The 26,349-nt window shown below is 35.8% G+C and overlaps 1 protein-coding gene and 1 long non-coding RNA gene across 4 annotated transcripts; one reads left to right on the forward strand and one right to left on the reverse strand.

Annotated features, from left to right (window-relative positions):
• Positions 1–1,640: 1,640 nt before the first annotated feature.
• Positions 1,641–25,981, forward strand: LOC120355165. 3 transcript variants are annotated; one of them, XR_005573435.1, is made up of 6 exons: positions 1,641–1,783; positions 5,935–6,194; positions 7,663–7,882; positions 8,602–8,810; positions 10,797–10,922; positions 25,643–25,981. It is a non-coding gene; the product is annotated as an uncharacterized LOC120355165 (long non-coding RNA). The 3 variants fall into 3 exon arrangements; XR_005573434.1 differs by lacking the exon at positions 25,643–25,981 and having other exon boundaries at positions 10,797–11,544; XR_005573436.1 differs by lacking the exons at positions 7,663–7,882; positions 25,643–25,981 and having other exon boundaries at positions 1,651–1,783; positions 10,797–11,544.
• On the reverse strand, positions 19,869–25,747 carry LOC120355158. The gene is made up of 2 exons (XM_039443483.1): positions 25,040–25,747; positions 19,869–20,242 (listed from the first exon to the last, which is right to left on the reverse strand). The coding sequence occupies exons 1-2, from the start codon at positions 25,630–25,632 to the stop codon at positions 20,047–20,049; spliced, it is 789 nt and encodes a 262-aa protein (XP_039299417.1). The 5' UTR covers positions 25,633–25,747; the 3' UTR covers positions 19,869–20,046.
• Positions 25,982–26,349: the final 368 nt, after the last annotated feature.

Consider the following 26,349-nt stretch of genomic DNA (forward strand, 5'->3'; position numbering starts at 1 on the left):
AGATAGGTCGTTTCATGTGTTTCTGTAGATGCACTGCAATGTAAAATCATGAAACAATCTCAACTGCTCCACAAGCCCACTGGTCTCATATCATCTCTCAGTGAGTAGAGAGGGTAGTTGATGGGTTTTTCATGTACCAGCCTACAAAACTTCCCATACTCCAGCTCACGAACACGAATAGGCAGTCTGTTGAAAAATTTTACCATCCGTAAGGGGTAACATTCATGTGCTTTCGATAGTCTGGACTAGGGCAGGCTAATGTTGCCTCGTCTCCTGGTATTGTGGTGGTGCAGCTGGCCCCTCTCCTGGTAGGCATGAACTTCACTCCTTAGGAGCCGTAGGGAGCTATACATGTACTGACTGTACACTGTCAGTATTCTCAGACGTTTGAAAATTGGCTGGCAGTGTTCCAGTTAATGCAATGAAGTGATGACATGAAGAACTTTCTTCTGTAGAAGGAGAATCCTTTCACAGCTACCTCTAAAAGGTATAGAAATAGTCTGATTTTTACTCTAATATTGGCGTATGGAGGAGGCTCCTTCTTCCTTTTATATTATCCTTGAAATTGAAAATTCGCAAAAACTTTGTATATATGTCAACGCGCAATTTAAAATGGAACATACCTGTCAAATTTCATGAGAATGTATTACCTCGTTTCGCTGTAAATGTGCAACATATAAACATTTGAATCTAAAGAGAAATGCCAAATAGTTGACTTGAATCTTAGACCTCACTTCGCTCGGTCAAATATGGCAGGTCCAGCCTCAGCCTGCTACTGGTGCCATGGTATATCTATGCATATCACCCCTGGTAGGCTGACCTGTAAATGAAAATATTTAAAAACAGTGGGAATCTTCTCAATCACAAAGAGAGGCCTACAATGTGCTAAATATTCGGCCCCACAAAAAATCCTGATGGCCTACTTCTGCACCAGCAGTATATATTTCACCTCAGAAGAACCACCCCACAAGGTGATACCATAAATGTCATCACGATTTGAGAAAAGGCAAAGTAACACATGTGGAGATGGGCCTCTGGTATACATCTTTTCAGGCTCCTGAGCAAGAACAGAACCCTGCTCAACCTGCTGCAGACTACCTGAATGTGCCCGCCCCAGGAAAGCTTACCGTTCTGGTGAAGCCAAGGAGCTTCACCGGAGGGAAATCAAACAGCACTCCTTTTCTGATGCCAAACACAATTTTTTGAGTCTTCCCGTCATTGAGGAGGAAAAGATTGCCCAAATCCAGTCCCCAACAGCCCTCTCGGAAGCACACATCATTCTGCTCTGGTCAGCCATGTCACCACTGATATCCAGAGCTTGTGGTGTCATCAGATCAACACAGGACAGTCCTGTCTCTGAAAGAGGCCAAATCATTAATAATGATGAGAAACAGGAGAGGCCCAAGTACACAGCCCTGAAGAACCCCATAGTGTGAAAGGAAAGATAGGGGAGGTTTGATTGCGGCAATATTTTATAATATAACATATTATTCTTCCAAAGCCCAATTTAACATTGATATTTTGAGTTCCAGATATTTCCAATTCCGCGGCCCCAGCCCAATCTGTGTTTAGTAGCCGTTATCGCAAAGAACTGATTGAATGGAAACCTTATGTGCGCTTGCGCATTACGGTGCTGCGTTAGGTCATAATAGCTTTGTATGGAAACCGAAAATGCTGAAAGTTCGGTTTTCTGATTCTGTTTACTGTGATCCTAAAAACGTGATTTTTAAAAGTTTTATTTCTATCAGAAATTTTCTTCTACATTCTAGATGCTACTGTGAGTGTGAGTATTAATTGGAATTTCTTGGTTTTGAAAGGACTACTCATTAATTATATTTTTGTAGCCCATAAAAGTAATTTACAAGAATATAGAAGTTTCATGTTGAAAACTTCAGCAACTTAGTTTACACATTAGTCTCACCAGTTACTACTGTATAAATATCACAATAATTTATTCTTGAATAGGTATTTTCATTTTACTGGTTTTACATGGTATAGAGGTAATACCTAATAGAAAACGTCCGCAGCAGGTATTTTTACTGAGGGTTTTTTCCTATATCTTGAGTTACAACCAACAAGTCTTTTCAGACAACAGATCAGCTCACTGTCCAACACATAAATTTCCAATGCGTAAAAATAGGCAAATCTTAGCAAATCCATCTCACCCTAACCTTATGCGCACAAACCTTTCCATTTCAGAATTAACTGTTAGGTAGGCTACTCGATTGAGGAGTAACTTGATCAAACTACATTTATAAAAATTGTTGAACATTTTTATAAAACTACATAAGAATGGTGCAATTTGGGGTGCATCTTATTCAAATCACATAAATAAGATATTCACCATCCAGAAAGCATTATTAAAGGCCATTTTGGGCAAACCTAAACGATTTCCAAGTGACAGTATTTTTAATGAATTGAATGTTTTGACGGTTAAGCAGCTAGCTATATAAAGAATTTAATTATTTACATTAATAAACATACAGAACTTTTCAACCTCCGTATATTACCTTACAATCTCCGACTCTCAACCATTACCTTTGAATCACACAATGCAGTTCTAGCCATTTGTAGAAGACAGTTTGATAATATTGTGCATAAGCTTATCAATGTGATACCTGCTCTTTTTATAACAGATAATTTTAATGGAAGACTTATGATAGATTTATGGGTTGCTTCTTCACATCCTAGGATAAGTGATTTCTTGTAATTGTAACTAGGATAAGTTCAAAATCATTCAAGGATGTATTTTTTTTTATTTTCTTAGTTTTTGTTTTTTACTTTCCTTCTTTGTAAATTTATTCAAATTGAGATTTTTATAGGAAATCCACCCATTTTATTTATTTTATAAATAATTTCGTTTTAGTAAATTAACACTCGGCCCCTTGCGCTCAGGTTTTTAACATTTTCAGGGACTTTCCGTATTTAATAATAATACTATTTTACTTTTAACTTATTTTGTTAGTTGTCAATTGAATTACCTGAATTACCTTCCTCTTCACCGATACCAGCAATGCCGGATGGGTTGCGTCAAGAGTTTAAAATATATAACTTTTCACAATTTTCACATTTTCAACTATCGAGATGGTAGTACACGTCAGACAAGCCCTACCAAGTAGTTAAGAAAAAATTCCTGAATGGAATAGAACGGATTTCTCCTAAGCCAACACTTGAGTCTCAGGTTGAATGCTGGTGTGTTCAACATCTTCAAATCCCCCGGCAGCCTATTGAAGATCCGCAAGGCCAATGCAGGAAATGCATCACGGGTCTTTGACAAGCGACGGTATGGCACATCTATGAGACCTCGACTTCTAGTGTCGTGACCATGGAAGTCACTCCTTGTGTTGAACTTTCAGTAGCAACTTATTTGCTTCCAACCACCCTCCAGCAGCATCAAACAGCAAATCAGCCTCCTGCTGTACCTGGGCCGGATTTGGGCCGGAAGAAATCAATGTGGTATCGTCAGCAAACTTCAGTGCCCTACCCTCAAGATCAAGGTCATTGATTGCAATCAAAAACAATACAGGTCCCAGAACCGAGCCCTGAGGGACACCATGATTTATAGACAGAGCCCTTGAATTTGCACCTCCAATGGATATGACCTGTCTTCGATCCTTCAAGTATGATTTGAGAGCCCGGAGAACAGCACCACCCACACCATATCACTCGATCTTGCCAATCACTACTTCATGAGACACGCAGTCAAATGCTTTACTCAGGTCACATAATGTCAGAACAGGCAGTTGGTTCCCTCGAAAGCCTCCTGAATCCTCTCGACAAGCTCAGCAACTGCTGTCACGGTCGACCTATTCTTTCTGAAACCATGTTGAAGATCAGAGAAAAGCTCACTAGTCTCGAAGAACACCACCAGCTGCATCTTCATTACCGTCTCAAAGATCTTGGCAAACACTGGAATGACAGATATATGTCTGTAGCTATTCATGGTGCAAGGATCTCCTTTCTTATAGATAGGTACTGTGCGCGCAGTTTTCAACAAATCAGGGAAAATTCCAGCCCTCAAACACTTGTTTATAATCTCACACAAAGGGCGGGCGATTACATCAATAATGGCTTTCAACATGAGAGTAGTCATTCCATAGATATCCTGGCTGTTTGAAGTTTTAAAGTTGGACACAATTTTTATGATGTCAGTCGGTGTCACTTCCCGCCAATGAAGTTTTCTCACTCCTCTTGACTTCACACTACCTACTGGATTCTCATTTGTAGCCGGTATGGCCGAGACAATCTGTTCAATATTCCGCAGGAGAAATTCGTTGAACTCATCAGGACTAGCCTCACAAGCAACTCCAGATGCTCTCAAGGGACCCCTGCTTCTGTTTATCAGATTCCATGCAGCTTTACAGGGGTTTGGTGCACTTGCAATCTCCTCAACATTGGCACACTTTTTGGCTTCATTGATCTTACATTTATATGTGTTCTTCATTCTAGAATACAATACATGTAAGTTTTCTTTTTCCATTGGACAAGTACTGACTAAATAGTTGTCTCTCACCATCAGTAGCAAGCCCCTGAACCTGGACAACTCAGGTGAAAACCAAGATCTCACTATTCTAGCTTTACTCTTAGGCTTATTTTTAGACCTAAAATTATGCTTTAAAAGCTTCAATGGAAAAAATAAATTTAATATTTCATCAATTTTGCCAAAAAACTTATTATAAGCCTCTTCAGGTTCTTCCCCCTGTAGTTCACTATCCCAGTTGACCTGAGACACAGCATCTTTGAATCCAGGGAGGGCATCTTCATCAATCCTTCTAGCTCCTCTCGAATAATGGCAATACCAAGCAGGAAACCGAGAAGATTCACTTACCATATGGATGTTGGCAGTCATCATTACCGCACTATGAGCAACAAGAGGATTGGTAACATGTACTCTGAACCTCGAGTGATCCATATTTGTTGCAATGCTATCTAAACAGCGATCTCCTCTAGTGGGCACCTCAGATACAACATAGAGTCCATGAGTGCGCAGCAAATTCACAAAAGTTCTTGTAGCCGGTTCATTGCAGTTCAAGGCTATATTGAAGTCACCTCCAACAATAATATTCCCAGATGTACACCTGAATTTAGATAGACACACATCAAACTTATAGAAGAAATTTTCAATGTTTCCATTTGGAGAACGGTAGACACTAATAACAACAGTAGATGCATCAACCAGTTCAAGAGCTGCCACCTCAATATCCAAGTCCAAACAAAAAACACCCAGGTCTTTTTCTTTAGTCCTCATATTGTTCTGCACATAGATTGACACACCACCCCCACGATGAGCTTTTCTACAATAGGAAGCAGACAGCACGAGTTCCTTAATAAAGGAATAATGGGGACATTCCTCACTGCTTAACCAGTGTTCGCTGATACATAAAATGTCTAGTTTAGTGTCAGCACAAAAACGTTCAACCAGACCAAGTTTCGACCTCAAACATTGAACATTTAAGTAGCCAATACCAATCTTACCAGCATCCATTTCAAAATATTTATAAGATGAGGTATTTGCTTGAATAGTGCCAGAGGTATTTGACACTATTTCACACTGCCTAGTACAGGTCGATTGGCTAAAAAATTGTTCTCTTTCCTATTTACAAACTCCCTAACCAAAGTTCCAGCCGGCCATAACTCAGAAGACAATAATTCACCTTTGATCTAATATAATAATTGTATTTATATAATTATAGACATACATGGATGCATTGTATGAAGGAAAAATAAAGTATTGATTGATTCATTCATATATCCTTAAATTAGGAATAATTTGAAACAGGAATCATCCTTTTTAATTGAGGGCGAGCCAAATGCACATATTTAAGTTATTGATGCATTAGTTAGAAGAAAAAGTTGGAATAGCAGAGGCGCGAGGGTGAATAGGGTACTGCTCATATGCTCTGTTTCTCTAGCAATCTGTTTCACATTTTGCAGGGCAACCAACCTGGGTTACACTCAACTCTGTTTATGAGATGCTTCATAACTCTGCCTAGAAAAGTGCAAGATATGCAGTATGCTAAATTCAGCTCAACACGTTGTAAGATGCTGCTGGTTAGGCCCCTGTATTCGCTGGAAGAGTTGGATAAGGAGCCTCTCTTTGGCGTTGCAACGCCGCCACAACCAAGATGAGTCTTTGGTTTTAACTCATGACACTGCTGATCTGGAAACACTTGGCGACGGCATCAAGTATCAAAGTAAGTAGCCTAAGTAACCATACTTCCTCTTAAAACCCGACCTTTTTCTCGTGAGTGAACCATCCATAGGTGTATTTTAGGCAACCGTTATTAATTTTTCTGGAACCTGCTTTTAAAAGTTGAGTTGCTTGAGCTCTGGATAGAACTTTTTTGGGTTAGTTTCCGGGCAATACAATTAGGTTTGGAAATTCTATTGAAAACTGAATAATTATGATTACAAATGAGGGGGTCAGAATACAAGGGGTCCAAGTGACATTTTTCATTTTTTTGAGTTAGCTACAGTAATCGATAGCTGAAAGTGGTAAAAATCTAGTATACAAGAGGTATAAGCGTAAGCAAGGTCTATAAATAGCCTACTGTATTTATAATAAATAGCCTACTGTATTTATAGACCTTGAGCGTAAGTCTAATCAGTGCTGACATCTGGTGTAAAATTTTTAAACTACATTTTCAAACAGCTGTTTATTTGATTAAACAAGGGGTCCAAGTGACTTGGATCCCTTGTTTACAGGAACGGTTGCTCGTATCCATCAAATTTAATTTAACCTTGATTAAGCCATGTCACCAAGCAAAAGATACCTCAAAAAACAAATAGCGAATCAGACAATATTGCAATGAGGTCATTAATCATTGTTCAATTGCTGGTAAATTTGATAGATTTATGTGTAGCTAGACAATAGAGTTTTGTTTGGTAAACAAGGGGTACAAGTGATACTTCTTATCACTATTTAGATAATAATTGAGAAAGGAGAACAATTTGAGACATGAAACTGTACGTTTGATTTGGTAAAAGTATACTGAATAGTTATAGGAATAGGTGAATATCATTTCTATATTCATTTCATGAATGAAGAATTAATTAATGTAAGTAAACTTTAGGCTCAATTTTCTCGAAACTAACAATATGTCACTGGAACCTCTTGTATTATAACCTCTTCAAATATGAGGTATAATACCACTCATGATCAGCGAAAGTGGCGATTTCTTAAGATAAAGTCGGCGAGTCGACGTTCTTTGCTCACCTTGTAATCGTCATGGTGCTGATGAAAACTGTGTATGGCATCTAAAATTAAATTGAATTGTAATGTTGACTGCGGTATTCACGCAAACTCATGACAGATTTGCTTTTTATATCAGTGTTGTTGGTATTAACTTCACTTCCAAGATAGTCCTAGAAAGTATCAGGACTACAGATCAGGCAATCTCGAATCGTTCGATTTCGAGAAATTAAACTATTGACATCAACAAAAAGTTTACGGTAATCTATTCACTTGGGCCTTAATACTAAATTCTCAAACACTTATCTATGTAGATGAAAGAAAACATTTATAATATGTAGATTATCATGACAATTATATATTCATGTAAACAACTTTATTTATTTCCTACAGTTATTTCAAACTTTCACCCTATGTGAAAAATTATATTTGACAACTTGAATATCGGTTAACTCTTCTATGTTATGCAGTGAGCAATGGGTGGGTTTCCTTTGAGCTGCGCTCTTCTGAGGTTGTGGTGACTTTCCTCATGCTCATGTCGCAGAGAAAGACCCATCACTGGATGGTATTGAGGGCTCCATGCATTGATAGGATCATAGCACAAGCCTCGCAACACTAATCTGTCCCTGATTGGCTGGAGTTCGAAAGATGCACATGTAATAGCAAATGCAGTGGAAGGTGATTTTAAAGGTGACTTCACTCTACAGTACCATAGATAAAGGATTAGCATAAAATCAGGCAATATATATTGCAATCTGTATTTACCTGATCTATATTGCTTGTCTCTGACAGTACTAACACTTCATTCATAATTTTATTTGTTTAATCTCTGATAACTCAATTGAAAATGAATTCATCAATCATTTTTTATTTCGAAAATTGAAAACTTTCCATTCCCTATACAAGGAAATCACAAGCTGTAGTACTAGTAAGGTGGGCAAGAAAATCACAATGTGATCATTATAAACAATACACATCACTTATAAACAATGATTTAACTTGTTGACAATATCGATTACAGATTCATCTGTTGTGATTTTAGTTTGTGGAAATACCCCAAAATAAGAGTTTTTGATGAGATCCAACCATAACAATAGAACCTTTGAAATAAAAAATTGTCAACAAAAGTACTACATTTATTTACCTGTTTACAAGCATCAACAAGTCACGTGAAATGCTAGATTATGGAGACTACCTTAACGGTTACTTGACAAACCCACTTTTAGAAAAATATAGTTTCTATTAATAATCAGTACAGTATTTATGTACTTTTCTTTGGTAGGTATTCATACCTAATTTTATTTCTTGTTGAAAAAAATTGAAAAAGCTACCAATGATAATCACATTCTGAAATAGTTTTATTGGCAGTGCAGTAAATCATTAATATGCAACTGAATTTCTTTTTGCAGTCTCTGAAAAGCTTTTAAAAATGAACAAAAGAATGAACAGTTGAGGCTTTCCTTGTGCGTCTGTGATGAGATGATAAAATGTCCATGCCTACCGGAGGGACTCGAATCCACAACCAGGCAGTGCGAGCCGACTAAAGGTTTTAACGCCCCAGACAACTAGACCGACCTGGCCGACCTGAAGTAAAACAAACAGTACCTGGAGCATTAAGGTAATACAGGAAAAACAAGAGAGTGCGCATTAAGATTATTATTAGGATTTAGGCTAGAATAATACATTTGCCCATACTATCAATGCTGGAGGAATCAACATTTTAGAATTACTGCAAAGGTTGGATGAATAGTAATGGTTTTCAATCTACAGTAGAGTGAACACAGATGTAGAATGCAAACTCTTTAGAAGGTCAGTTTGACGTTTTGAAAACATTATTTTTACATTTGTATGTTACTATTAGTCTGTCTTATTATTTTGTACTCTCTATTTTTCATGGAAATCTCCCCTGTTGAAATACATTTTCATCACAAGTGAATTGATTCAATTCTAATTCCTTCTTCTTGTTCTTCTTCTTCTTCTTCTTCTTTGTCTCTCCCCACTATGCCTTTACAGCGTTGGGGTAGCCTGCTCGACCCAGTTCTTCCATACCCGTCTGTCCATCACCATCCTTCTCATCTCCGGAACATTCTTCCCTCTTCTCCTTCCAAACTCCTCAATTCTGTCCTCATGTCCTGAGTACCTCGGTCGTCCTACAGTTCTCCTTCCCTGCACTCTCACATTCACAAACTGTTTCGCTTTTCTACTGTCATCCATCCGCTGTACATGTCCATACTACCATTTAAGCTGCCTCATTTCAATCCTCTCACTTACATCTCTCATGCCAACTTCCTCTCTTATTCTGGTGTTTCGTATTCCATCCCTTTTGGTTTTGGTCTTCCCCAATGTTTTTCTATGACATTTCAATTCTAATTTGGTGTTCCCCTTTTATTAGAGCCTCCATTCGAGAACAAACAAACTCAACTGTCCTCTCTTTCATTATAATTATTAAAATTTAGGCATTGATAATTTTGGCTTACAATTATTTTAAACTTTGGATAGGTTCGAGGTCATTCTGAAAAGTTTCCGACCTAACCATGAATTTGAACAAGAGTTGGTTTATCAATTTTCATATTTTAACAGCGACTCACCAAGATTGTAGTCATTTTTGGCTCTTAGCTTTTATTTTACAATCGTTAAAGTTAGTTGTAGGATTAGTTAGCATAAGCATACAAAATATGATGAAAGTAAAACTAGATTCTGTACAAATTTGAAAAGAAGACAAAACCATTCCTCTTTCATAATTTTCTCAAGTTTAGCTCCAGTTTCAATTTCAGGTTTCAACATCCAGCCTATTGTTCCAGTTTCTTCATCAAATTGAGATACAGGGGCTTAGTAGATAACAAAGCCTTTGGTAGTTACTGTTGGGAGAGATACCTGTTTTTCATCTAAAAATCTAAGCTTCATCTAAACCACTTCGTTTGGAGAACTCATTATATTCAAGGATTATGAACTACTAAATACAGTATGTGCAAGGAATAATCTCAAACCAAATGTGTCGTATTTAGGTCACACATGCCAAAAACAAGTAGAATCATAATTCTAGCAGCTCATACACTGTTCTATTTCCTTTTTCACAATTGTTGATTTCAACGGTTTTCATCCACTGCCCATCGACTCTGGTCATAAAGAGTCAATTAATTGAAATCTCTCATATAATTATCGGATAAAATAATTTGAATGTGTTTCATATTCAATCCTTTACCATCAACATGTAGATCTGGAAGGAATTTATCATCACGGAAAATCCAAAACTTCACATTCATTACAGAAGAACATCTATAAATAACAATTTTAATGTTTTGTCACCTCAATAAATTGTAATATTTATCATGACAATAACCTCTGTGTAAGTTAAACTCTGGAGATCTATCTCTGAGTATTGTAAATTTTGAAATTAGTTTTAACTTAGTGAATTATTTTTCATCTTGCGTTCATAGTTGATCCGGCTTTATAATGAAACGAATTCAGACAAATCTAGCTTTGAGTTAAAAGTGATTATTTGCTTATTTGATTGTATAATGATTATTAGGCTCCATTTTGTATCGTTCAATAATCTAGTCTAAAATAATATTGTGATCCAATTACTTCATTTTATTTGTTTTAGATTCAACATACTTTGAAAATAATAACTTCTGGAGATGGAACGAAAGGAAATTCACGAAGAATAATTCCAGTAGAGCAGAGAAAACGACCAAGAAAAGCTGAGATGGGAAGAATATCATCTTCAAAGGTAGGAGATATGAAATAATCATTTCCGTCTATGAAAAATCTACAGTCTAAAAATAAAAGTCAACTCACAATCATCATGGACAGCCAAACTACATTGGAACTTTTGGAAATGATTGTCTTCGTTACTTCACTCATTTTGGATCCTCTTCATCTTCAGTGCTGACTCAACATAACTATATTCTTTTCTAATAGGTCAAACTTGTAGTTTATTATACAGTTTTTTAAGTTTCAACTCCTCAAAATAAGACATTGCGTACTAAAAGTTGTTGAATTGATACTCCATTATTCAAAATTTAAAACCAAACTTGCATCAATGAGTCAGTTTTTAGGTTTTTTGCTTCACAAAACCAGAAAAACAGATTTGAGGAATTTGTAACTTCATTCCATTTATTTATTTCTGTGATAGTAATGCTTTAAAGTAGGTCTGTATGTTTTTTAGGCGAATTCGTGACATATGATATTCAGCACCAGGTATAAAATAGATTAAATAGTTAATTTAGATCTACAATGTTAAGAATTAAGTTTTGATCGAATTGAATATATATTTAATTTGATAACGATAGTTCCAAGTTTAGAATCTCTAAAAATAATGAAAACTTCGATGCACAGTCACATCAACGTTAGTAGACAGAAGGTTGAACACTCACAGGTGTAAGATTCAAAGTGGTGGGCGGAACGTCAGCTTGACGTCACGTGTAGTAAGGAAGTGATAGAGTAACCACACTGAGCATACAGTTTATTCACTGTAGCTTCAAATACATCGTCTTTTAAACCCCTTAAGGTGCATTTTCGTTTGTGCGTAAATTTCCGCAGTCAACGACGGCAAGCATTGTTGACATTCATATTGTCCAAATTTCAAGTGTGCTAAAACGGCTGATCAAATAACTTTCAATTATTTGTCTTTATTACTAGTAGTTCTGTGAACAGTAGACCTCGCGCAGTTATAAACCGCAGTCTCCTCTTATACTGTCCATCAGAGTAAATCCTGTCTGTATGTCATGTCGGCGAGATATCGGTGTGAAACGGCTAATGGCTGTTGGGGTTAGTGTATCAAAAATGCTAACATCAAAAGCTAATCTCCTTCAAGACATACTGGCAACAGGACAGCCCGAGTTCAAAGCAGAGAAAGTTCGAGAGACAATACTATGTTATTTTGGTTATTAATTACATGCGTTATTGAATGCAATCAATAGTTAATTTAATAGTGCATAAAAATTGCATTCAATGAGGCATGCAATTTATAGTCTACACAGCAGCTGATTTTTTACCAAGTTACATTGAGTTACATGCGTCATGGCTTGCAATTTATAATCAACTCGACAGCTGATTTATGATGAATAATTCAATAGTCTGATTTTTACTCTAATATTGGCGTATGAAGGAGGCTCCTTTTTCCTTTTATATTATCCTTGGAATGCAAAATTTTCAAAAACCTTGTATATACGTCGACGCACAATTTAAAAAGGAACATACCTGTCAAATTTCATGAAAATCTATTACCGCCTTTCGCCCTAAATGCGCAACATATAAACATTTAAACATTAAGAGAAATGCCAAACTGTCGACTTGAATCTTAGACTTCACTTCGCTCGGTAAATTAAAAAATTAAACATTTCTAATAATATCAAAATATTGTCATTTAAAAGTATAAGCTCAACCTGCCCCATTAAAACATAATTGAACATTTTTTTGGTTATGTTGACAAATTATGACGTAGACCCAATCTGAGATTCTCTTCCTGTCGTGGTCGACGACGGCATTAACGCACAAACAAAAACCCAGCTTTACGATTGAGCTAGAACTTGAAAAAATCTCTGTAATTGTAGCGAATGTCGTACCTAATTTATTCTTCTGCTTCTTGGAAAGGAATTTTTAGAAGATATTGTACCAGTCAGAAAAAATGTATTCATCTTCTTCTACATTGCTTCCAGTGGAAATAGAGGGAAGTTTTGCCCCAATAATTGAAATTTTCAATCTATTCTTGAATTCCACTGGTGTTGGATGAGAGTATTGGTTTCCAATCCCTCTTATTCTTGAGAAAAAAATATACTATTACGCATAAAATATATTTTATATATTGCGGTGCTCCTTTTTTGTTTGAGATTTTCTTCTCTAGAGCACTACTTTCTACCCACACTGTTGCCTAAAGATGAAGCATACCATACTTGTATTTGTTAGGAAACACAGTGTGAAATTTAATATAAAAGAAGAAAACAAGATTTTCTGATATCATATTATATTTCTTCCTAGAATCCATCCTGTGGCATTCATAGGAATTAAAAAACAAAACATTATAAAATTAATTTCAAGTTTTTTCAATATTGTCACAGATACTTCTTGTACAACAAAATATGAGCTTAGAATAGACTTAAATATATGATTCCTATTATTGAAATAGCAAATTAGATCGATCTCACCTAATTATTGTAATGTAGGCTTCCTTCTGCATAAGTAATAAACAAATTAATTTCTGGCCAATCATAAATCCTCTGCCTTTAAGAGGCTTAATTTACGTATTATCATTATTTTAATTAGATTCAACTACATTCTAACACTCTACCACTCGAAACTATTCAGCCATCAAGACAAGTCGAGAAGAGAAAGCGTCCTTTTTCCTAACCTCACACTCACACTTGCTTTCTTTTGACGCAAACGGCTGCCCACTTGACAATTATTTATTTTATGTTCAACTTTTTATTTTATTGTTATTATTTATAGTCTAATAGCATTAATGTATTTGGATAATTCTCCAAAAAGTGTACAGTTTCAGGATGTAAAATTTTAAGCAAATGTTTATCACAAAATGTGAAAATAGTGTGCTAAACTATTAGTTTTTGATATTCTTCTGTCATAAACAGTAGTCAAGCTTGAAAAAAAATTTCACAAAAAATATGTTGAAAAAGTTTGACAATGTCCACACCGGTGATGGTACTGTCCACACCAGTGAGTTAAGGTTGATTGAATGGCTTCCTTCCTTGGCGTTGGAGGAGCATAGTTCGGGAGTTTGACACTCGTAGCGCTGAGTGTAGTGAAGCTTGCAATGCAATCTCTCTCTTCCCCCACTTTACCACCAGACCACTTCCCCTCGCAAAAGAAGGTAGTCGAAATAGTAAGTCTTTCATGAAAGAATTCACCCCCAATGAACAAATCTATTCACAGTTGCAGGCTTCCGTAACTAATTGATTGTTGTAGACTGGCCTGAAAATGTTCCTGGCCCTTGAAGCCTCTTGAAGAGGCTAGCCACTTACTGTGAGAAGATTCACTTTCAACTGCCAGCAATCCTCGTGAATAACATCAATGCTTCCCATTCAGTCAATGCTGACCGACTAGGGTACTCTAAAGGGTAGTTCACTTTCAACAGTCAGTATTGCTAGTGAATAGCATCAATGTTTCAACTAATACTGACAGTGTCTCACTGTAAAGCTGCTTGGTTGTGTGTCAGCGTACCTAATGAATAACTCTACTACTCACCACAGCATACAATGCTCACCACAGTCAATGAATACAGAACAGTGTTCTGTGTTCTGTATTCATTCACAGTCTGTTTATTGGACTGTGAGCTCACTGTCATTCTGCTACTGTTTTACGTTACTGTAATTATTACGGTGCAGAAAATGGTGTTTCAGATCACCTGATCATAAAGTTTTTTCATGATCATTTTGAAAATGATCCAAATCATAGCATTGGATTCAAAGCATAACGTCTCCCATGTTTACATAATCATAACACGGACTTTTCTTAAAAATTAAAGAAGCCCGTATAATGCACCACAGCCAAATCTATAGCTCAAATAGGCCTATCAGCACTATAACCAATTTATACCCAATTTTCAATAATCTTTTGGAAAGAAGTTATTTTCCATACGATTTAAACAAGCTAAGTGTTGTCCAAAAAAAGTTATTCCCAACATTATTTTGTTGAGAGCTTGGTTTTGAACTTATCAAGTGTTAAAAGTTCAAAGATAAAAGATAGGTCCTAATAAATAACTTGATTGGTGTTATAAATGATGAAAAAACAAAAATATCATTCAAATACCAAAATTATTATATTGACTGAGTACAAATTAATAAAAAAGCGCCAAGTTCACACCGAGCTTACTCCAGTATTTCCTAATACCAGATTATCCTACTTTATGGAAATATGAAAATAATTGAAAATTGAAAAAATTCTGTTGAAAATAACATCAACAAACGTGATGATATAATACAATTATTTTAAATACAGAGCAAACTATACAAAAATAAACAAATAAGCATAAATATGCCTACACAATTGAACCACAAATTTATATTATTCATTGTACACACTATTCTGTTTCAGTTCAATTCACTGGGAAAATGCGAACATTTTCAACTATCAAAAAAATTGAATGTTCATATTGAATTTCGGGGATGCGATGTTTTGATTTTTCACATACTCACTCGCTCACTCACTTTTTTAATATCCACAGCTGTTTCAGCCAATGATGAATTATCCTTTTAATGTCGTTCAACGAGTTTTTCCAAGGATGAGACCTAGTGGAATCGAATCTTCATATCATAAACCTACTATGTTCCAAATTTCGTGAAAATCGTTAGAGCCGTTTTCGAGATCCGTTGAACATAAATAACCAGATCTAAAAATACAAATTTATGGAAATTGCTCGCTTAATATAATAGGATAATTGATTATCTCAAACGAGAATGAACAGTTGATATTACATTATTACAACTCTCTATCAGCTACCGTCGAAAGAAGGCATTGACAAGACAGAGGATCGGGAACGTTGTTCTGCTCTACTGACATTATAACGTGGACCTCACCATAGTACGGTATTTTACAATTTGGTAAGAAACTTGATAACAGTCTAATCCTGGTTTGACTCAATCCAGGATTAAATCATAATTTTTTATCAATTTCTGTAGGAGGATTGACATGACAGAGGATCGGCAACGTTGTTCTCCCATCTTTCTTCACTGCCATTATAACGTGGATCTCACTATAGACTTCGCATCATCAAGTCCCCCCTAAGTTCTAAGTCCTAGGAAGCAGCAAAGTATGAAGCTACCGTATTTAAGGCGGTGAGTCGAAAAGAGCAGAGAAATAAAAGTACAAAGTCGAAAGTTGGTGGTTAGTATTATTAGTAGCACTTGCTGTAGTCGACGTCAGTAAGCAGCGTGAAGAAAACTCGTTAGACTATCCGGACTTTAAAATATATTTAAATATGTCTCTGACCCAGGAAAAATGCCCTAGTAGAGTGTTGGTAGGGAGTTCGTAAACACTCTGTATAATTTTCCACAGCTAATTAATGTCAAGCATTTTTTACAAAGCAGTTGTACTTATTACATTAGCAGTGAGCGTTGAGATTTTATTTTATCAAACGAAAATGTTGAAACATTTAACTAAGTTTGTTCAAACATAACTAAACGTAACAAAAACAAACTGATAACAAATTCATAAGCTGACGTATAGCCAGCTGTAAAATATAAACACGATCATTTTAGAGAATTGTATTCTGTTTATCAATAAATAAAAATAACGAGGGAAGCTTGGTGCCCTGGTATTAATTATAAATAGTGTAGTTAGTCTTACCACGCCACCAGTAGAATTCATCCCATGTCCATATGATCGTTTAGCCCAGCCACCATCTCCAATGACTGTGATGTAAGGCACTCCATTCAGAAAGTTGCCTTTTTCAATAGCTATTCGCCTTTCTTCCTCCGCAGTTTCTTTCATTTTATTGTACAGCGTTTCTTCCCAAACCTAAGATTCATAAGTCATTATTTAAAAACCATATACAGTAGTTTGGATGAACGAACCAATGAACGCGTATTACGTTTTGAGAATCATGCCCGCTTTCTATGACAGTCATTAGTGAATTTAATTATCATTTAACTTAATCCTTCATTAAAGTTCATATTTCCCTTTCTAAAACGTTTGTTAGCTTTAATGAATCATTATCATTCCATTGAATCATATAGTGAACATCTGTGAAATTATTGATAGTTAATTTCTGTAATCGCTCAAAATTGATGGTTTTACAAAATCAAGAACGAAACATAGCGAAGCAGCTGACATGAGTGGAGCAAAATTAGTGCTCCACTGAATAAGAAGTAAATCATTTTTACTTGAACAGTATTGTTCTTGAATGACTCCATAAATTTGTTCACTCAAAGACAATACCATGTAAATACGTGGTACCTAATTGGTATTGGTTACTGGCCACAAGGTTAAGTGCTATTGTATTTGGTCCACTATACCAAGTATCGATAATATAATTGTGATATAAAATACTTATTGACATGGGCTGCTTTTAAATTAATAAAACAAAATGAATCTTACAGTTTTATTTTAGAACCTGAAGATGGTGTAAACCGAAACTAGTTGTTCAACTATTTTAATGTTTTTTTAAAGAATAAAGGGTGCTTTATAAGATTCATTCTGTTTTATTAATTGTGATATAAATATTACAAGCCAGACGAACTGAATAAAAGTAGTAATTGATTGATTTTGAAATGATTACCTTTCCAATTTTGTGCTCAAATGATCCACATCAAGACAACGAAAACAACAAAACTTTCCTTTAATCAAACAATAACGATCCCAAGGAGTCATTTTCAAGAAACTTGCACAATCTACTAACCGATGACCCGGTTTTGAGCACTTCAGACAATTGGGATTTTTACTAGATGCATCGTTAGATGAATCATTAGATTGAACCACAAACACCTTTGATTTATATCCTTTTTGTGCCTCATATTAAACGATCCAGTCTGTTTCTCATCAGAAGGAAGAGTCTTAATTTGCTTTTCAATGAATTTGACATAATCGGTATAAGTTGGCATAGCCTTGTCACGGACGGCCGATTCAGAATTTCTACAAGAACTTGGATCCAGCAATCTCAAGCCGTGATAGAGGAATATCGAGTCTGACAAATCAGTGAGTCGCAATCCCTTCAATGCATTGATTGAACTGCAAAACCCATCCAAAATCGCAATACAACCTGCCTTTGATTCTGATTTTATTGGACGAAATTCAAAAATTTGTTTGAAATAGGCATCAACTTGCGCCCGTGGATTGTTATAGTGGGTCAATAATGTCTGCCAAATTATTTGATAATTGTTAGCCAATGGTGGCAAATGACGACAAATATTTGCTGCTTGTCCAGTAAGTCTACTTACAAGATATTGGACCTTCTGCTGATCGTTAAAATTCTTGTTGTCATGTACCAATGCCTTAAATAGTTCATAAAACACCGACCATTGAGTCTGGTTCCCATCAAATTTCAGAAGGTCGATTTTAGGCAGTACCGACTCGGACACGACCGGCTGTGAACTAGCTGCTGTAGCTGCCGAAGATTGAGCAATAGCGACAGTCGCCTCTTTCTGTTTGAGAGTGTTAGCCGCTACTTCAATATAATGAAACAGATTTAGGTGTGAGTCGTTGAATGCTACAACATGATCTTTATTCAACTCAAGTTCCAACTCATTAACCACTAATTCTGTCTTTTCATAATCCGAAATGGTCTGAGGCACCCGAGGATACAAGATTGAAAATTGCTCAGCAACTTTTGGATCAGAGACATTTTTAGGCAGGTCATAAATTCTTTGCAATCTGGCATACAATTGTTCCAGTTTAGCGCGATGCACCCTGATTTGTTTCTGTAATTTTTTCTCCATCTTGAACTCATACACAAAACAATTCAGCCCCGACAATACAAACAACAGACAATAAAACAAGAATGATTTCAAAACTAGATGAAAGGAAGAATCACGAGTTAGTAAGTTATCAAAGTTAAACTTTGATTATCAATTCACAAGATAAGTTATTGCTGAAAACAAAACTATATGACTAGATAATGTTCTTCCAACAACTCACAAACAAACGATAACTTTTTGAACAAACAAAATCATGCTGGTGATTAACCTTCACTAACATGTATAAAAAATGGACAATACAAATTCCAACAAACAAACAAATTCCTGAAAAAGAGCACAATGAGCCTAGTTTTAGGAAATTATAATTTTTACTGAAATAAATTTAATTTCAGACAAATACAAATTGACAAGAAACCTTGCTCTTAGAACAAGGCTACAACAAACTTAAGTTGAGCATGGATCAGACCATTCTCAACATGCCAACATTGGACAAATACGAAACTGCTTAAATCCAATGTGTGTGAATTAATCAACAAATTACAAATTTAAATTTATCCCGGCTCGGCAGGATCATAAAATTTTCTGAACAAAGCTCAGGCTAGAGCTACCAGAGGACTGTAATTTACTATTTAAATTATCAAATACAAACAAGGGACAAAATTTAATCTTCAATTTGAGCCAGGTTATTTGTACAGTTAAACTCTGCATTAATGAACAATAAAAAAGAGCAAAAACTCACCAAATTTATTCCAATCTTGACTACTTGCCCTGCGAAGCCTTTATTGGGTGTTTTGGTCAGGTTCAGGGTGGGACGAAATCTGGGAATAGACAGGTTCTTGCTTATGGGCTGCCTTTTTGGTCGATTCTGCGTTCAACTTGCAGGTTATGCACTGTGTTTCGAACAAAGCTCAAACTGGATTCTTTATAAATTCAAATCCAATCAATTCAATACTATTTACGCTGTTTTATTCATAATTCACACACATGACACTCAAACAATTTACAAGAAATTTCTGATCGAAAATTACATGACAGACAAACACAAATTTGTTCTTGCAAAAGAACGGGCCGACAAAACAAGACAGAAGACTTTCAAAAACATCCACAATGCCAAAGCAGCAGGACGGTCTGCGCCGGCGCAAACACAAGCCTGCTATTGGCAGAACTACAGTCTGGCATTCTGGTGCTACAATTCGAGTTCTCTGGCCAGACCAGAATGTGTATACCTGACTCAAATTTGACTCACGCAATTGTGATAGAAATGAAAAAAAAAATAGTTTCAAAAACACTTTAATATGATAACACAAGAACTTTCTTATTCGAATAGAATAGCCAGAGATATTTTGATTGTTGAACCGATATTAATAATGTTGATTTCAAATAAGATATTTTGCTGGAATTGGAATCAATTTTTTAAAATGTTTTATTGCTAAATAGAAAAATATAATTCAATTATCATTCTATTCACAAAAATATTTTTCGCGTGGTCTACAAATGTTGCCACTGCCAAGGCACGCTGCCATGCTCGGAATTGAAGTATTGTACAAAATGGTTTCTTATTTCTATAGCATCCTTCCCTTCCCTAAGCCTAGATCTATTCAATGGTTTCCAGCAATTTTTGTTAGCCTCAGCAATTTCTTCTTCAGTTCTGACAGTTGTGATGTCACCCTTGCTGCAAAGATAGTTGAGGAGGTGACATGCAAAAGCGAACATATCACAAGTTAGTAAGAGAATTTTCAGGAATGTGAAAAAACTGATTTTTCAATCAATTATCAAATTTTGTCTTCAAATAAATGCATTTATTATATATTTAGTAAATAAAGAATATCAATATAGAACAAGAGTTTTTGATAGAATTCATAGGATTACTGTGTTATTTTCAATTTAATATGGATACGTTTTTTTTACTGAACAGGAGGATATGTATTTTTTTGCTTGATTCGCATGTGGATATCTTTTGATTTTTTTGGGCACAATGTTCCAGCAAAAAAGAGTCTATCGAAGAGATGTAAGCATATTACACACATAAAAAAGTATCATAAGTAAGAATATAATTCAATTATGCAAATTTCAATTAATATAAAGTATCTTCAAAATGTGTAAATAAGTCATCACCTTGTAATATTCGGATACGCAAATATGGAGTCCACAATCTTCTAAACAGTCATATGAATCAGTATCATACACAAAATAAAAAAGAATCATAAGAATGTAATTAAATTATCCAAATTTCAATGAAAGAGTATCTTCAAAATATGTAAATAAGTCATCACCTTGTAATATTTGGATAAATTAAATATGGAGTCCACAATCTTATTCTAAACAGTCACATGGATCAGGATCGTTGTGTGCTTCTTCAGATTCCTCTTCATTTTCTAATACATTCTTGTACCACTGAAGAGCTTCATCATTCTTCCAGTCATCACCATAAAGTGTCTTCAAAAGAGAATCGACGTCCTTTTTCTTGGCTGAGGAGATAGGGTGACCGAGAGGCAATGCTTCAATAAATTGGCTCTTGAAACATCTTCTGTGCGTCCATCCTTTTTTGTACAACTTCAAAAATGCTTCATTCTCATCCTCAAATCTGAAATTTTCCATTGCTTTCACTGTAACAGCTTTACTGTCTTGTTCCCATCACTTCTGACAACACACTCCTTCTTTATAATGATTCTTTTTTTCTGGCTGATTAACTCAATATTTTTGAAACGACCTGACAACATTTTGTGTCTAGCAAGCTCCAGTTTTCACCCAACTTTCTCAATTCTCCAACTTCTTCATAGATCGAATAGTATTCTTCTTTTTCAATGGCCTTCTTTCTTGAAGACCTGGCCTTCTTCTGAACTGGTACCGGTAACGGCTCACTGGAGGCATGCTGGAGGCTGTCCTGTGTCACACTCTGCCCCGGAGTTATGGAGAGCCTCTTCTTGTGCTGTTTCTTTTTTCCTTGTTTCTTCCAAGTATTCCTCAAAACTTTCCACTAACTGTGCACTGCTGTCATTTGGTGTATCACTGGTGTTGCCTTTTTTTTGGCAGTCTCTTCAACACCTGGTCTCTGTCGAGTGGAAAAATTCCTGCTGCCTTGAATCCTGATTTTAAGTTTTTTTCAGCAGCTTCCTCACCAATCAAACTTAGGCATTTGTTGAGAAGCCGAGGAAAGACATCTTTGGAAATGGAACCGCGATTCTTATTTTTCCACTCCTCCAAAGTCTCCCTCCACTTGACTTTTAGAGGTTTGAACACAGCAACATCAAGTGGCTGGCAAAGGCCAGTGCTGTTTGGGGGGAGCAGAACAAATTTGATATTATTTTCAGCGCAGTATTGAATGACCCATGGTGAGACATGGCTAGCCAAGTTGTCTCCAATTAAGACTTTCGGTTCTTCTTTATAATCTTTGAAGTAGGGGACTATAATTTTTCTGAAGAAGTCCTCAAAGAGTTCCATTGTGAACCATCCATTTTTTGAACGATTATAGACGGTTCCTTTGGGCCCATTTTCACACCATGAACTGTAAAGATTCTCCGCTCTGTACACTATGTAGGGAGGCAACATTTTTCCAGCAGCTGTGCCAGAAAACATTACTGAGTTACTTGATTTTGAGGAATCCAAAATTCTTTCTGGATGACGTGTTCCACGACGAACAATGACATTCTTTCTGCCAGGATCATCTACTAGATTTGTCTCATCATAATTGATGATTAGATGAGGCTTTACATCCTTCAATGTGGTTTGTAGTTCATCGAAGTAAGCATTTAGATTTTCAACACTGACTGCAGCTCTTGATCTTTTAACATTTTGGCAAAGTCTTTTTGTTAAGCGATCTGAATGTCTTTTCACGAAAGAACTAGCCCAATCCCGACCAGGCAAATTATCCTTGAATCTAACTTCATTAACACCTTTTCTGTCAAGGAATGATTTTACTATCAGTTGAATGTCACGGATAATTAGAGGAAACCCCCAATCACCTGCTAGAGCTATACACTCTACTAGAACTTTTTCAGTTTCTTCATTAAAAACAAAAGGGCGCCCCACTTTCCCCATATTTTTTTCATTCATAGCCCGACTCAATGTTGATTTTGACACTCCAAACTTTTCTGCTGCTTTTCGAAGAGACATTCCCTTTTTCACTTCAGCTAATGCCGTGTTCAGTTGATCTTGACTGTAGTCTTGATACTTCTTCTTCTTCTTTGCAGGTTCCATAACTTCAATCTGCTTGGCTAATCTGAAACAAATCAATGAATATAATACTGTTTAGTATCAAAAATAATAAATAATATGAATTATCAATCAAGAAATGTTTTAATATTCAATTTCTGCACCTATAATATAGAATTCAGATCAAATTTATCAATGAAATAATTATCAATAACAATAAATATTATTAATTTATCAATAAAATGACCTATAATATAGAATTCAAATCGAATTTATCAATAAAAAGGTTTGCATGGGGTAAAATGGGACATGTTGGGTAACTTGGGACACTGTCCCAAGTTACCCAACTCTGTGCAGCCGTGGGAAATTTTTATTTTTTTCGTTCGTTGGGTTGGTAGTTCAGGTTGATGCTGAGAGAAACATCTGAGCAATAAGTGAGGTTATGTTGTAGATTGAACAAAAACTTCTCATTAATAATAGTTCAATGGTTCTAATGAAAGTTATTTCGTATAAAATTTTCAGGTTAAAAATTGTGAATTCTATTTATTGCTATGGAAACACTTACCTGTTGATTTTATGCTCAGAACCCTCTGAAATATCTTCGATGTTATGTCGTGAATCACTCTAGCATCTTACAATCCCGAATGAACAACTCCTCTGGCGGAATTATTGAGAAATGACTGGGTTGGTCAATTCGTCCCAAATTAGACTACCGTCCCAAGTTGGACCATTTGCCGTTATATCAGTGTGTGGATCACAATGTTATTTTTGTTTTGAGCGCCGCATCCATCACAAAATAACCGCAAACGCCTAATTCCTGTTAAATCTAGTTTCTTCAAATAGTTAAAAAGAGCAGATGACACCTCTGTTGATCCTCTTCCGGACTCAGGCTCAGTCAAAGTGTAGAATACTGGGGATTTTGCTTCAATATCAACCATACATAAAGCATAGAAGCTCAATTGACGCAAATAAAATGCTTCTTGAACGGGACTTCTTGGTAACGGTTGCACTTGTTGTAGATCAAAGCAGACAGATAAGTCATTTGGGCACTTCTCTCTCATCAGTTCATAAAAAGCTTTTGCTCGAATCTTATGGACTCTCTTTTTTAAAATCAGGCTATTAATAGTGTCATTACATCGTGGGTTTGCACTCTTTTCCTTTGCCATCAGTATATCAATTTTGTTGCAAAAACTACAAATGTCACTTGCTGGTGATTTAAAACCTATATTAAACCGACAAAATTCTCTTCGAAACATGGACTTTGTCACTTGTAGCTCCAAACCAACTGAACTATTGTAAATTTTAAACAATTTAATTATGTTCAGATTGGAATCTAAATAAATTCGCTTGGATTTTCTTCGGTTGTAGTGGCTTTTTCTCCCTTTTAAGTTACCTATGAACTGCCGCACCGATTCTTTTTTTGCAGTTGACTTGTGGCTAACGTGATCACCTCCTCGAGTCTCCCTCAAGCTCCTGTTTGGATTAATTTTATTGGCTATGTTATTCAATCTTGTTGGTTTCACTCTTGTAATGTGCAGAAACAGTTTTTTACAAATTTTTATTACCCTCCCATTCACTTTAAAAACTTGATATTCCACATTGTAACTGCGGGGCTTGGGCTTACCGGTGTTGTTCTTTTGGTTTGGTCGTCTTCTTTTAACATTCTTGAAGCTCATGAATGAACTTAATTTTGAATCTTGATAAAATTTATCAGGAAACTTGTAAATAGCTTCTCGTAGTTGTTTAGCATCCGCTGGCCTCACCTCAAAGCACTTGAAACGTTTGTTATTATGTGAGCACGGAATGAATGTGTTGGATCCTGAAGGAGCACTGTACTTTTCAATCTTCTTTTTTCCTCGCGCACTAATAGTCTTTTGTTTCTTTCTTGAACCAGAATTGCCGTCTCTCACAGAAATTAAACTTTCGTCCATTTTTAATAAACTGTATACAGAGAAACAAAATTAACTACAACTGTAAACTGTATTTTCGTACTCAATACCGGTAATCATGCACTGAACTAGAAAGCTTTGTACTGAACATAACCAAACTTTTGTAGTGCATCATGGGATTCAAACAAGTCACATGACACTGAATACTGCCCTCTCATTGGCCAGTGGGATATGTCGTTTTTTGCATTGAACATAGTGATGGATACGTTCGTTTTTGCTTGGAATGCTGATCTTTGAGGACGGAAAACTATGGGATATAATTTTTTTTGCTTGAATCTGATATCATCTCGAGATATAAATGAAGCCGTAGAATGCAGACCACTAATAATCTCAATTTTGATTTTTTTGGATATGTTTGCTTTTGCATGTCACCTCCTCAGTTGTGTAGTACTGTAGTTGCCTTGATAATTTTTTGAACTGTGTCAATCTCACATTGCAAAGGCCGGAAGTACAAACGCCATCTATGTGCAAGAATGCCAAAGGCATTTTCTACCACCCTCCTACACCGGCATATCCTGTAGTTGAATATGCGTCTTTCATTTGTGAGTTTATCTTTTGGAAATGGACGCATAATGAACCGTTTCAGTGGAAATCCTTCATCACCCATCACAACATACGGCAAACTGACCCCTCCCTCTACTAATGGTTCATCTTTGGGTAATGCAAAACTGTAGCTGGTTAGTCTTTTACCCATAGCACTTTCTGAAAAAATAGTACTATCACACTCTTTGCCATATGAGCCAGTGTCAATTGCAATAAATCTATATTGTGAGTCAACCAAGCCCAAGAGAACTGTTGAAAAATACTTCTTGTAATTGTAGAACGTTGAACCTGAATTTGGAAGAGCTTGGATTTCTACGTGTTTTCCATCTATTGTACCAATGCAATGAGGAAAGTTCCATCTGTCTTGAAATTCTTCTGCTACTTTCTTCCATAGATTTTCATCTGGAGTTGGCATGTATATAGGCTGCATCTTATTCCAGATTGCGTCGCAGACTTCCTTTACAATTCCAGAGACAGTGCTTCTACCAATTCTGTAGCTGAAGCTTATAGTTTGGTATGTGTCTCCAGTTGCAAGAAATCTAAAAAAAAATTCAGAATCAGGATTGAAAGCTGAATGGAAAAAATTACGGGATCGCTTCCTGCATGCAACTTTGCTAAAGAAGACAAAGAGTGGTCAGGCTGCAAAATTTTACAATGAATAGAAATTTGAAAAACAAATGCATTTTTGTTGCCGACAATGCAGCATAGAGCGTAAGTTTATTACTTTTTCTAGGGCAACTTATTTATGTTTTCAGTAAATGTAAGCTAAATACTTTGATAGAATTTTAAAATTTTAAATGGAATAACAAAAATAACTATATTAGGTACCTAGATATTTGATGGAATTATCCAGATTGAGAACGAAATCATATATGAAATTTATATGAAATATAAATCTCATAATATGAAATTTCTGCTTAATACAAACACATTTGATTAATTAGAATCTTAGACCAATAATACTGTAGTATTAATGGTCTAAGATTAGAATACAGTAGCCTATAAATAGAATCGATTTATGTTGTTTATACTTTTAAAATATATATTTAAAGGAAGACGTCATAATAGAGCCATCTGTTATACATCATAAGAAGGAAATTTTTGAAATAGGTTTTATTTCATTAAAAAAAGTTCATAGATGTTCAGT

This window comes from Nilaparvata lugens, chromosome 1, assembly GCF_014356525.2.
Source record: "Nilaparvata lugens isolate BPH chromosome 1, ASM1435652v1, whole genome shotgun sequence".
NCBI lineage: Eukaryota > Metazoa > Arthropoda > Insecta > Hemiptera > Delphacidae > Nilaparvata > Nilaparvata lugens.